Below are 15,109 nucleotides of genomic sequence, written 5' to 3' on the forward strand. Positions count from 1 at the left end.
AAAAACATTTCTTAAACTCGTGGTTAGTGTTTGGCTGAACCCATTTTATCAATTAACTGTGTTTACACTTTTTAAATCATAATGGCAACAGAAACTACCCAAATTATCCTGATTGCAAGTTTACATACCCTGGTGATTTTGGCTTGATAACATGCACACTAGTTGACACAGAGGGGTATGAATGGCTATTAAAAGTAACCATTCTCACCTGTGATCTGTTTACTTATAACTAGTGTGTGTGTATAAAAGGTCAGTGAGTTTCTGGACCCCTGACAGACCCTTGAATCTTTCATCCAGTGCTGCACTGACATTTCTGGATTCTGAGTCATGGGGAAACCAAAAGAATGGTCAAAGGCTCAAAGACAAAAGGTAGTTAAACTTTATAAAACAGGAAAGGGGATATAAAAATATATCAAAGGAATTGAGAATGCCAATCGTCAGTGTTCAAGCTCTAATCAAGAAGGGGAAAATGAGGGGTTGTGTTGACACCAAACCACGGTCAGCTAGACCAACTAAAATTTCAGCCACAACTGCCAGGAAAATAGTTTGGGATGCAAAGAATAACCCATGAATAACTTCAGGTAAAATACAGGACTCTCTGAAAACGTGGTGTGGCTGTTTCGAAATGCATAAAAAGGAGGCAAGAAGAAGAAAGATGGGCTGCATAGTCGAGTTGCCAGAAGAAAGCCATTACTACGCAAATGCCACAAAGTATACCACTTACAGTATGCCAAACAGCACAGAGACAAACCTTTTGGCACAAAGTCATTTGGAGTGATGAGACCAAAATTTTGCTTTTTGGCCACAACCATAAATGCTACATTTGGAGAAGAGTCAACAAGCCCTATGATGAAAGGTACGGAGGTGGATCGCTGATGTTTTAGGGGTGTGTGAGCTACAAAGGCACAGGAAATTTGGTCAAAATTGTTGGCAAGATGAATGCAGTATGTTATCAAAAAATACTGGAGGAACATTTGCATTCATTAGCCAGGAAGCTGCTCATGGGACATACTTGGACATTCACAACGACATGACAATGATCCAAAACACAAGGCCAAGTCAACCTGTCATTGGATACAGCTGAATAAAGTGAAGGTTCTGGAGAGTCTGGAGAACTGGTGTATGTAAACTTTTGATCAGGGTCATTTGGGTAGTTTCTGTTGCCATTAAGATTTAAAAAGAGTAAACACAGTTGATTGATAATAAATGACTTCAGCAAAACACTAACCATGAGTGAAAGAAAAGTTTTTGTGTTATTCATATTCTCTGAAAAATGTCCAAGAAATCATAAATTCTGCCAGGGTGTGTAAACTTTTGAGCACAACTGTGTGTGTGTTTGAGCTCTGGGTTGCACATTCTAGTGCTATAGGGTTGCAAAGTGCCATATAGCACCAACAGTTTGTGCGGCGCTTTACAATATAAAGGGAAACAATACAGCAATAATGCAATTCAATACAAGAGAGTTATAAGGGCCCTACTGCTGGGAGGTTACAATCTAATAGGTAGGGGCCTATGCATATGCCTCTATAGTGTGTGTTTGTCTCAATGAAAAACACAGCTGCCCATACATTATACAATTTTCCTATTCACTTTCCTTTAGATTTACCTTCAACAATGTAGTAAAAAGGCCTGCCTACAAAGTGTTTAGGTTTGAGCTCATATTATATGGTTTTAGTACATCTAATGGAAAAATGTACATTGTATGGCCAGCCTTCGTGTTGGTTCTGTCTGTTGCTTCATTCCTCTGCTATAAGCATGAATCACTTTTGACAAGTTTTTGTGACACCAAGAGAAAAAAAATTGTTCCTGTAGGTGTGTCCCTTCCCTCTAGTCAGCTCTCAGGGCTCTCCTCAGAGAGCTCCTGTAGATTGTGGCTTTGGCTCCCAATTCCCTGTTTTCTGACTGTTCAGAGAAGATTTATGAATTCTGCACCTTGAACGGTTTTAGAAAAGAGAAAACTGCAGATAAGCAGGTACAATTAATGAAGGAGGATTCGTTTCACCTCTGTCTATCACACAGTCACTTAACTGGGTATGTGTAAGAGTTTACAACCACTTTAAACTCTTGAGCTTCCACATTTTTCTTTGTATACATGGAGCTGAAGAAGGTATTACATTTTGCCACCTTTTTGTCCCCAGTAACTAACTTACGGTAAAATTCTGAAAAGGGCCCACATGCTCAGACCTGACCTTTTTACTGTTAAAATATTTGAAGAATTGTTTTATGGTTTGTCATACCTTTTGCAACCTGTTATTTGTTTTATGTTTTTTTTCAGGCTTGATTTCCTTTTTGATATATTCTGTTATATTTAAATGATTTTTAAATTATGCATTTTTTAGTTTTTAAATCTTCTATTTTTCCTGTTATGTATAAAGCAGCTATTTTAAATGTAGATATGAGCCACATAGGTTTTTTTTTATTTAGCCTTTTAAACTTCTTGCCCATGGGAATATATTTTGCAGTGTCTTTGCATATGGTTAAATAAAATATAGAAACCCATGCTGTGTACACTTTCTGAGTTTATTCTACAATCAACAAAGACTTCTTAAGAGATAAAGATAAATCGTGTGTCAATTGGCTCCCTAGCCAAGGTCACTCGTTGCCATATGTATATTATATCAATGTTTTCCATGAGGGCATAGCTGGAGCAAAGAAAACTTTAGGGGTAAACCCTACGTGTATAACCAAAAGGAAATGGTGTCTCTAAAGCATATCTCTGAGCGAGGCCTACTTGCTCACGTGCCTCTCAGGACCACACCCCCATAGTTCCATACCCTCCTGCCTCACCTTGGAGCCCATTTGTTATCTGTTTAATCAAAATATAGTTGCTGCGGTTTTTTTTCTGCTTCATTTGAAAGTGATTTGATTGCCTGTTAGATAAAGTGGCCCCTCTGTCCCATCTTCTTCAAAAGGCTAGTTGTAGATGTAACAATAAAACCCCAGCATTCCTATTCTACAGGGAAAATCTTGATCTTCTAGCCATTTTGAGCAGCTTCAATTGTCATCTGCATGTTTTTTTTCTTTTATGCTTCTTAAACTTCATCTTCCAATTGGTGTCTGTTCTACAGTGTAGAATGATATACACATATCCATAACATTATGATCATTAGGACAATTAGAAAGGGTTTTATAATGTTGTTGCATGTTTTGCATTAGATGATTTTGCATACTATATACTAAGCATAATATATACACTACCATTGTCAACCCTTGCAAGCTGTGTTGTGCTTGTTTTTCAGTTTTATCGTAAAGGGATTTCTCACCCATTCAAGATATTTTGCAGTCCCTGGTTCATTGACCATGCTGTACTCCTAGTGGGCTATGGAGACCGTAAGTTATACATCACACATTTATGATTTGACTATAATAATGTGCACCTTAATTACATAATTTTTACTTTTCGCTTTGCACAGGTAATGGAATGCCTTTCTGGGCAATCAAGAATAGCTGGGGAACGGACTGGGGAGAACAGGTAAGAACAGCTACTCTTGAATTCAAATTCAGCATATGTCAAACTAGGACAGTCAGTCAGGGCTTCCATCAAGCAAACTACAAGGAAAGACTTTTGTAAGAACTTGGGCAGTAGTTAATATAGATGGATGACTTCATATTCCTGTCAACACTTTGTCAGCTCTGCTATGATCTAATCATATGCCCATGAAGGAAATAATTACTAATACTGTATATTGATGGCACTTACTTTACTGGGTAGAAATAAGGTAGTACTACTGCATTCTGGGGGGGATTTCTGCTGCATAGTGCTGGGGAGATGACAGAGGAGTGGTAATCAAGCCTGTCTGTTTAACCACTTAAGGACCAGGCCTCTTTTTCGGACTTGGTGTTTCCATGTTTAAAACATTATTTTTTGCTAGAAAATTACTTAGAACCCCCAAACATTTTATATTGTTTTTTTTCTAACACCCTAGAGAATAAAATGGCGGTCATTGAAATACTTTTTTTCACACCGTATTTGCGCAGCGGTCTTAGAAGCGCACTTTTTTTGGAAAAAATTCACTTTTTTGAATAAAAAAATAAGACAACAGTAAAATTAGCCCAATTTTTTTTTATACTGTGAAAGATAATGGTATGCCGAGTAAATTGATACCCAACATGTCATGCTTCAAAATTGCGCCCGCTCGTGGAATGGCGTCAAACTTTTAGCCTCAAAAATCTCCATAAGCGACATTTAAAAAATTCTACAGGTTGCATTTTTTGCGTTACAGAGGAGGTCTAGGGCTAGAATTATTGCTCTCGTTCTACCGATCGCGGCAATACCTCACATATGTGGTTTGACCACCGTTTTCATATGCGGGCGCTACTCACGTATGCACTCGCTTCTGTGCGCAAGCTCGTCGTAACGGGGTGTTTTTAAAAAAAATTTTTTTTTTTTCTTATTTATTTTAATTTATTTTATTTATTTTTACACTTTTTAAAAAAAATAAATAAAATGGATCACTTTTATTCCTATTACAAGGAATGTAAACATCCCTTGTAATAGAAAAAAGCATGACAGGTCCTCTTAAATATGAGATCTGGGGTCAAAAGGTCCTCAGATCTCATATTTGGGCTAAAATGCAACAAAAAAAAAAAAAAAAGAAAATCTGACATTTAAAAAAAATATATACCTTTAAGAGGTATGGGCGGAAGTGACGTTTTGACGTCGCTTCCGCCCTCCTATGGTATAGAGACGAGTGGGGGCCATCTTAGCCTCACTTGTCTCTATGCCCATCAGACGGAAGGACCCGATCGCCTCCACCGCTACCGACGGCTCCGGTAAGCGGCGGAAGGTGCGGGAGGGGGGGTGGCACCTCTCCCGCCGCCGATAGCGGTGATCTCGCGGCGAATCCGCCGCGGAGACCACCGTTATCGTACAGCCGACCGCCGCCTGAAGAGATGGATATCTCGGTTGTGGCAGCAGCTGCTGCCGTTACCGAGATATCCCTCTTCAAAAATAGGACGTACATCGTCGTGCGGCGGTCGGCAAGTGGTTAATAACGCAATGAAAAAAGCAGTAGTGTGAAGTACCCCATGACACCTGATTTAAAAGTAAGTCTATCACATTAAATTCTTTAACTATGTATTAGACTGCTGCCTGCAGGAAAATTGGACACCAGGCACAAATTTAGGCCATTATTACCCGCTTGCAGTAAAGATTGTTTCACAGCATTAAAGACTGTGGACCTGATCCTCCACTTCACTCTGGGTTTCATGCATATTCCATAAGGGACGCATGGTATTTGCTAGTGCTTGCATTTTTCATTGCTGTAATCTCTCATTCTGTTTGCTTTTCTTGCTTTTTTCCCAAGCAACATAAGGTGTAAAATGGAGGGCCACATCGCAGTGCAAATGTGGGCCAATCCATTGGCCTTTTCTGCAGCATTAAATTTGACAGCTCATTTTGTGAAATCTGCACTCCAGCATGCGTGTCTCTGCATCTGTACCAACTACCTAACAACAGATGCCTTTTCTTCTGCCTAGTATGACCTCATGTCGCAACTAGTTACACAGTCTGAATGCAGCCTTTTTCCGATTCCCCCAAGGACTCTTATTTGGACATGAACATCATTTCCAATTTGAAAGTAGGGCCCTCCTTCATATAAGACCTTTCCATCTCTTGTTTGACTTTATTTAAAAGGATTGGAAACATGGATAAACTTTTCCTTTCCTCTGTTCTTTTTCCCTTAGTGGGTAATTTTTCCAAGATTCTCTATCCCACATTCTATAGATCCAACTGTTGCATGTATTATCAAGGCCCCTACTATTCAGATGTTTCTTCCTTGCCCCTACAATCAAGAAACTATAGTCACTTTCCTGCTGAGGTTGGATATAACATTTGGCAGATTCTGATCCATAAGTCATTTCTTATATGGATCAAATGGCTCTGATATTCAACTTCAGACTCTAGCTATCCACTGTTATGCATTAGCCTTCTATCTGTCTAGTTGCGTTGGACCCTATGGTTAATATGCGGATCAGTGGAAAAGCCTTGCTGCATTTACCCTTTGTGGGTAACCAACTATTCAAAGCTTCTCTGGGTGAGATAATAAAGCTATAGGTGTTGAGAGTATGCCTCTCCCCCAGGACTGTAAGGACAGAAATCGGAAAGGTAAAAGTACTCTATCCTACAGATAAACATTCCTTTCTTACCTTGGGGATTGCCACCACCTATTGGCAACCCAAAACTGCCCCCCCCCCCCCATAGGATGCAGAAAACTTTGGAAAACGCACCAAACCTGCTGAAAAAATCTTGATTCTCATGAACATTTGCCCTCACCTGTGGAATCCAAAAGTAGGGAGATGTCTGTTTTCTCAGATTTGGAAGGCACAAATAGTAGATGCATGAGGTACAGGATATATGCTAGCTCTCTCCATTACCCCCAAAACTCTCTTTGATTAAGTCTTCCAGTCTCTTCTCAGCATTTGGCAGGCCTTTATCAAAAACCTTAAACTGTATATGCATTAGCTTGAATTAGATAGATCTTATAATAAATATACTTTCTAGACTGATATTTTTCCATGTCCATTGGACACGTTATATGGTACTGTTGGTTGCTGTCTTTAGGGGAGTTTTTAATTTATTCATTTTGTAAAATTTACTCACATTCCCACAACGCCCAGCACCTGACAGTTCATCTGCCCCTCCCTTCTTCCTGTTGCAGGCTTTATCGTCTAAGCAGGTAGCCCAGTATAGTTCAGCTGAAAAATAGTAAAATTTCCTTGAAACGCATCCTGTTGCAACCTGGATCCTCTGGTGGTCTCATCTGTGTAGTGAACCTTTTTGGCACTGGGACATGAGGCGGCAGCTCAGCGCCTAGGAAGAGCTGGCACATTCTCATCAGTCCGAACACTGGGTTATGATCTGGTCCCCTGTGTGGCTCGGGACAGTGCACTGACAGCGGCGCTCGATTTTGCCCTTTATTGCTCCCAATGCATCATTGTGTGCAATATCTTTTTATATTGTTTTAATAAAGGCTTACATTGACATGTTACACTAGAGCAGTGGTGCTGTCCTTTCCCTCTTCCGTGTCTTTACTCAGGTGGATACCCTCCTCCATGGTTGACAGCAGCATACTTTTAGTGTCGGTTTTTTAATGTTTCGTTTAGGGCTACCCATTCATTATTCTTTATTTAGCTATTTGCCTTCTATCCCATTTGTTTTGATTTTTTTTAGATATTTTATTTATTTTTATTTAGATTTTTTTTAGTGAAATACATACATTGATAAATTTACCCTCTTTTTTGCCTTTGGATAAAGCATTGGTGAGAGTCGAGCGCTGTGCACTGAGCGCCTCTCTTTGGCGCTCAGGTTTTTATGTTGTTTTTTTTGCACATATTTACAAAGTGCTATATAAGGTAGTTGTCAGCCTCAGTGGATGCTGGTTTCAGTCACAATGTTTTGACTGCTATAAGAGCTCCGGTTTGTTTGGTTGTTGGGCTATGGTTCACCTGTTACCTTTGGGATGTGCCTGCCTCACTGTTTTTGAACTGTTTGGGGATGTCCAGTGGTTCATGAATATGAACTGCTTTGTCCCTAAATAAAAGTAAAAAATGTTTTTTATACTCCCCTTAAAATCCATTAAATTCTTAGAGTCCATTGGGGGATACAGCTCCCTCCTCTGGTGTGGTATGTATTGTCACTTTTTGTTTCTGCTTGCTATAACCGAGCAGCCTAGTTATGGGAGGGTAATTGCCCCTAGGGGCTGGCATCGTGTCTGTGCCTAGTGTCCAATTCTGCCATAGGCAGCAACAGGAAATGAGAGTGGATCCAAAAGTCAATGAAATTCCCATCTTCGAGAGTTGTCTCACATAATGTGCCTCCATTAGAGGATGTTTTCCTTGCCTATTGTTCTTTTGACAACTTAGATTTTTTTTATTTCCCCTCATTCTCTGTCTTGGTTACAATAGTTACCAGAGCAGTTAGGGAGGTAAATTTTTACAGCAGTGACACAAACAGCAATGAAAATCTTATCATAAACTACATTCTGCCTTTGTATACACTTGAAATGCAATATTTCCTTTAAAATCAGCCAAATACATTCCAGGTGCATTGAAACAAAAGTTGTTTGTTATTTTTTTTTATATAAAAACAGCTACAGCCTAAGTGGAAAAACTCCTCTGCTACTAGCTGCAAAGTGCGACCCTTGTGTAATGTGAAGAAGTCGTGATTGTTTTGCAGAGATCTGTCAACACTGCACCCTCGGCCCCCCCACCCCCCGGGTCAGAACCAGAACTCCTCAATCAGTGGAGAGCAATAATTGCAGAGCTACGCTGTATAGGTCTGATTTCAATGGGGGCCGTGTCGGACTTCTGTAGTGTGACCCATCGCTTCTCTACAGAAACCAGGGGTCCTGCACTGCAGTTGCTGGTAGGGAACAGGCATTTCTAGTCAGCCTATGGCTGCTTTCTAAAGTAAACTAAACGTACGACATTAAACACATTTTGTTTTGATATGCCTAGAGTATATTTAGCTGATTTAAACTCCAGGCTTAACCACAAAAATTTTGCCAGCTTCTGTCCTTGAATGCCTGTGACAAGCATTATAATCTAACACAGATAAAGTGAGGTATATTTTATTGTACTAATCAAAATGTTGATTTCCACCCCTTCTTTTCTTCATAGGGCTATTACTATTTGAAGCGAGGCTCAGGAGCTTGCGGTGTGAATCAAATGTGTAGCTCTGCTGTGGTGAATTAGACATCTCCACTGATGAGTTCTTTTTGTCTTCATACTAAAATAATTCTAGTGGGAAGCATTGATGTGGCATGATGTAACTTGAGATTCATATGATCTGAGACTTGAATCAATCCTGGGAAAAGATGACATATACCTTCCTTTAGAAAACTGTAATTCTCATCTATGGTTTTGACTTCAGGTGAAAACAAAAATTAGTGGAAGTATAAAATGTGCCACTAACATACTATTTTAACCAAACCCCCCAAAAATGTGGGGTGCTCTAATTTTTTTTAGCTGGTTATGTAAATCAATAATGAAATTACTTAACATTTTATTACTAATTATTTTTTCTTTAGTTCCTGACTCTTATAGTTTTCCCAGATTGCACAATAATGTAGATAGTTATTGATATTTGTGATTGCTAGCAACACCTCTGACTGTTAAAATCTGCGTTATCAGAATGCTGTTGAAAAGCAATGCATAAAATTACAAATGCATAGTTTTACATTGAGTGGGGAAGGGATATACTCTCTTTCAAGTTTTATTAGTCTACTTTCCTGCTGGCGATAATAACCTCTTTATCTTACCTGTGACCATTGTCAAGGAAGTGGAAATACTAAAATGAGGGACAGATGTTCTAATGATAATTAAAGTGGTTGTAAACTTCAGACATGAAATACGAACAAAGCATATCCTTCTATAGTGTATAGTGTATAGCTTGTCTGAATTCAGAGCACTGTTTCTGTCTGTGTTTCTTTCCTTTGCGATCAGCAAGAATCACTTTCCACGCTATCCAAAACAAGAAAAAAAGTTTAAGCTAGACATACACATTACAGCCGTAGACAAATTTGTTGGTATCCTTTCAGCTCATTAAAACAATGCTCCTTTCATCCTAAAAAGTGATGCATGTAAAAGCAATACCTCCATATATGTTCTGCATGCCTCTGGAATAACAAAGAGCAAAACAAAGAATTGGTGAAAAGTGATTCATTTATGCGTATTCTACGGATATTCTAAAAATGGCCTTAACAGAATTGTTAGTACCCCTAAAAAAAGAATATAAATAACTGTATCCTAGTGATAGTTCAAACTAACTTTTATGTCATTGGTATCACAGGCATTCTCAATAATGTAATCAGTCAGTCACTCTAATTACAGAAAAATAGTCACCGTACTATTTGGTATTACCATGTGCACCACACTGAACAGACCATGGAAAGCAAAGTTGTCTGAGGAGGTGAGACAGAAAATAATAGACCAGGATGTCAAAGGTAAAGGTTATAAGACCATCTCCAAGCAATGTGATTTTCCTGTGACTGCAGTTGCAAATATTATAAAGAAGTTTAAGGTCCACGAGTGTGTAGCCAACCTCCCTGGGCAAAGCCTCAAGAGAAAAATCGGCCCCAGATTAAACAGAATAGTGTGAATGGTAGACAAAGACTTAAGGAAAACGTCTAAAGAGATAGAAGGTGAACTCCAAGGTCAAGGTACATCAGTGTCTGATCACACCACTCCATCATTTTTTGAGGAACAGTGAACTCAAAGGAAGAAGACTGAGGAGGACTTCATTGTTAAAAGAAAATCCAATTCAAAAGTGAATCAAAATTCAAAAATAAGCAATTTCGGATGCCAATTACTTTTCTTTTTCAAGTTATTTCAAAGAATATTGTGGATTCTTCTTTTTTCCTGAAAGGGCACAAATTAATTTGTCTTTGGCTGTAATTGGAAACACTATAGGGTCTTGTGAAACTGCATGTACATTTGTTCTGTGCAAGACACTCGTGGACATCCCTGCAGAGAGATGGACTCAGGTAAGTAATTAGTGGGTGCTGAAGAGGCTGCTACACAGAAAAGTTTTTTTTATCTTAATGCATTAAGATAAAAAAAAAATCTGCCTTTACAACTCCTTTAAATCTGCAAAATACTGCATGCAACTGTTATGTAACTAAATGCTGCATTATGGCCACTAGTTGGAGCTCATGATCAAAGATTATATATTTTGTTTTAATCCAAAACCGTTTTTCATTAGTATTGAAATGGACATAACAGCCACAGTAATAACATCTATGGTGACAAAGATGTGCATCTGTGCTTACCATAGTCAGTCGAAGGAATAAATAGGATAAGGTCCCTCCAATAAAGCATAAACAGAAGAACGTAATACATAGACAATTAGCAAGTTCTCAAGTTTCTGAAGACAAATAACATGAGAGACCTAATTACAGACTGTTTGCATGTATAATTGCAAAATACTATAGCACTGCTGTATTTTTTATGAATGAATATCATCCCACCTGCAGAAAAAATTAGCCTAATAACATTTGATTTTACCCCCATTCGTACAGAAAAAATGTATGTGCAGTTTCACAGCACGGATAGCTCTGTCATTTGTTTTGTTTTTTAAATACACACGCATTTGTTAACATTGAGTACTTTACCAGCACTGTCTCCCTAGTAGTGGAAAGATTCAGGTGTATTAAAAAAATAATAAAATCTGAGCTCTGAGCAATCATAATCACTTTACTAAACTTCCCTCTCCTACCTACCTCATGTACTAAATCAGTAATAATTTTCCTCCTGCTTTGCTCCTTTTTGAACCTCATGACAACCATAGGATTCTTACAGCAGCTGATTAGGGGGAGAGGTTTGCAAGGTGCCCCACATAACTTCTTGTATACATAAGAACTCCTTGCTTCAAGTGATCTCCCAACCCCCTCTGTGCCCTGCACCAATGTAAGGCATCCTGTAGCTGCTTCCTCTAGCAACTCAGGGCATAGAATACAGATTTGAGCAAGGCAGTAGAAATCATTGATCATAGTACAGCACTGATAGTATTAGAATAAGCCTTTATTTATTTGAGTGGCATAGGAACTGTAGAAATTATTGTACAGTCAGGTTATGCTGTTTTCTTTAGGAGGTTGGTACACTGGAAAACTCAGATCATTAAGCTAGTCAAATTATAGCCCTGCCTCCAAACACCATGACTGAGTTTTTTGCTAGTGTCCTTGGTGGTTGGATGTCTTCTCAGCTCTGCTGAGAAAAATTCTAAATATATTTTTGCTAGACTTTTTTTTTCATTTTTCCTTCCTTCAAATATGTTGCATGAGCTAGTCCCTACACAACAACTATCCAATGGTGTGTGCAGAGGGCAGTGTAAATTCCATTAGTACCCAATGTTTTCTCTACCCCCTGCAGGAAGCATGTATGCAATGACTTTAGTGTTACTTGTGTTATTTGCAGCAGTAACACGACCAGTGACCCAGTCCCAAGGCACCTATTCTAATACTTTGACACTCCTACTGTACTACAGCAATTAAAGCTGTAGCATATCTGGTACTTTAAAAACTAAAATAATTCATATAATGAAGAAGGGCTCTACTGTGTAGGAAGAGGCAACGATGGGCCAGGAACAGTAAGGAGAAATAAAAAAATAAATAAAAATCTGTAAATGCTTTGTTTGTTTTTTTGCCCCAAAGCTCAGCTTTAAAGCTGCAAAGGTTGTACTATAAAATGTTGGTGCTCTACATATCTTTTGGTGTACTGTATATACGTGTTGTTATTATTCTTATAAGTATAGTAATAAGAAAATGAATAACATAAAAAGTGCAGGTAATTATAATAAGCTTAACCAATTCTGATAAAGATATGTAATTATTATAAATAAATATTTCAGGTATGACTATCCCTGAGTAATGCAAATTTCTTGTATTTTACAAAACTGAACAGTAAAGATCACCAGCTAAGTCAAACTGATTAAGTAATTTATGATAACATTCTGTAAGGTTTAGATGCTATTTATAGAGAACTTATTATTTTCCTTTTCATTGAACTAAAATTGTGTAGCAATATTCAATAGTGAAAATTTAACGATACCTGTTTTTTTATGAACTTGTATCCTAATTACCGTAGGTACAATATCCTACAGAAGCAGTTACTGTATTTCTTTTTTTATTGCAAGAAGCAAATCCATAACTATTTGGGTTGTGTGACGGAACGCCTGGCACCAAGCCTGGGTGTTTCTGCCAAACAGTGCCTCCTGCCCTCCAAACCGTTCCAGCAGGCTGAGAGCTAATGCTAGCCTTTTTACGCCAGGCATCGTACACCGCCAACATGTTGAGGTAGAACCAAAGGAATGATTGTTTATTGAACAGAAATACAGGTTTTTATACACTTCAAAAGTAGGTCAGTCACCACAAGAACAAAAAAAAACAAATATTACACAAAACATCACACAATGGTTTGATAACAAGCAAAATCTGACACAAGGCTAATCCCATTATAGGAACCTCCAAGAGTTAGCCAAATTAGCCAACAGACAGAAACAATAAGTGACTCGATTAACAATGGGGATTCACACCTAGGCACACAAATGGAGAGAAGTATTTAACAATAAACGCATAACAAACAGTGATCCCATCCAACCTCAGACAACAGTCTAGGAGACGAACTCGTACAATGTTCCAGCAGTCTGAAAAGGTGGAATTATTTTCATTGTTTTCAATGGGAAGGGGCACTTTAGGAGCGGTAAATACAGCGCCCCAAAGACGTGGCTTGCAGGACTTTTTTGACCGCCCTGCAAGCGCACCGCTCCAGTGTGAAAGCCCTCGGGGCTTTCACACTGGAGACACAGCAGCAGCTGTTTCAGGGCACTTTGCAGGCGCTATTTTTAGCACTTTAGCGCCTGCAAAGCGCCTCAGTGTGAAAGAAGCCTTAGCCCTTGTACACACGGTCCGAGATTCCGACAACCAAATCCGTCGGATTTTGTCCGAAACTGTTGCACACACACGGTCGCACAAAGTTGTCGGAAAATCCGACATAACGTTATTTTGTTACAACGGGACTACGTTCACGCTAGTAGCCAATAGCTTTGGTGTAGGAATTTGATCTGAGCATGTGTGGCACTTTGTCCGATCGGAATTCTCTACACATGATCGGAGTATGTCTGATCGGAACATTTTGTCTGAAAATTTTACCAACAAGTTGGAAAACTTGGTCCGTCGGATACTCAGACGGAAACAGTCCGATGGAGACCACACACAGTCGGAATATCCGACAAAACGGTCCGATCGGACACATTCCGTCGGAATCTCCAACCGTGTGTACAACGGCTAAGAGTATTTATTTTTTTTTGTTTAAAACCCTAAAATAGCAGGCATATAGATCCTACACATTATGCCAAATGTGTATGTGTATACAGCCCTTGTCTCTCTTAACAAGAGATACAAATGTAACCTAATTTACAATTGTTTTTTTGATTGATACCCAATAACAAATAAAATATAGATTAAAAAAAAGGACAATAATAATGTGTAATTAAAATACCACATACACTGGATAAAATACTTCAAAACAACAACACCTTCCAGGCTCTAACAGTTGGTTAGTAAGCATCAACAATCACATGAGATCTTCCATGAGCCTTAAATCTCTACACATTTCGCTGAACTTTCAGCATCTTCCGGATTAGAAAGGAGGTGTTCATTCTACAATATATACATAAATGTATGTTTACATGTTTATAACAAACCTTTTCATAGTGAAAGGACAAAAGTAGTACAGTAGTAACATTTTGAAAGTGTAATTGTTAGATATAGTGTGGGAGACAAAGTGCCAAAGCAAAGGGCTTCCCCTTATATCCTGTCCTCTCACCTTCTCCAGGCGCCGCCCACCTGCATACACATGTGTCACACAGGAGCCGCACTTGCTGAAAGACCCTGCCATCAACCACTTGACGCCTGATTCCGGCCCCACCACTTTTTTCCCTCCCATTATTCTTCTAATTCTGTTTTTGTATGGATTATATTTACATCTTTGCATATATTGATAAAATTGATATCTGGGACAGGCTAAGTTGTTCCTGAGTGGTGGGCCTAAAGTTAGGTGTCTAGTTGGTTCCTCCCCTGGATATGTCAGCATGGGCACGCTTCAAAGATTTCCCCTTTTGGTGGGAGATTTTGATTCCTGATTCGAGGCATTGATTTCTCCTTAGTCTTTTACTTTGAAGGTGTCCCAGGACAATGGTTGGTGGGAGCCCCATTTAGCTGGTGCGTTACCTGTGTGAAGCGTGCATTCGAGGCACATAATGACCTCACAGCAACATCAATATTAAAAAAAAAATTCTATACTTCTTGCCCCCCCCTCTCCTCTTGTTCATTCTCAGAACACTTTGTAATCTGAATTTGTTCACAAAATACAAAGCGATCTGTGAATGGACAAGTAGAGAGGAGGGGTGGACAGAACAGCTTCTGTATTTGAGAGCTGCAAGTTGGCTGTCAGAGCACTTCCCTGCATTAATGAAATTACAAATTGTAAAGAACTCTTAACTATTTGTAACCCAACAGGTTTTCTAAAAAACAGTGTTTCCCAGAGTTTTTTAGACATTAGACATGGTCAACTTATTTACCAACCGAGAATCCACCCTGAAAAATACCATGCA

General features: G+C 38.9%; 1 protein-coding gene across 1 annotated transcript in view; it reads left to right on the forward strand.

The window, feature by feature from the left end:
* Positions 1-12,355, forward strand: part of CTSF (cathepsin F) — a 146,856-nt gene extending 134,501 nt beyond the window's left edge. Inside the window, exons 12-14 of the mRNA XM_077456686.1 lie at positions 3,240-3,330; positions 3,414-3,472; positions 8,620-12,355. Of these exons, the coding sequence (XP_077312812.1) occupies positions 3,240-3,330; positions 3,414-3,472; positions 8,620-8,694 (225 nt within the window). The 3' untranslated portion in view covers positions 8,695-12,355. The remainder of the gene's footprint in view (positions 1-3,239; positions 3,331-3,413; positions 3,473-8,619) is intronic.
* Positions 12,356-15,109: the final 2,754 nt, after the last annotated feature.

Source organism: Lithobates pipiens, unplaced genomic scaffold (assembly GCF_037356315.1).
Source record: "Lithobates pipiens isolate NorthernLeopardFrog02 unplaced genomic scaffold, aLitPip1_a1.2 Scaffold_10, whole genome shotgun sequence".
NCBI classification, from domain to species: Eukaryota; Metazoa; Chordata; class Amphibia; order Anura; family Ranidae; genus Lithobates; species Lithobates pipiens.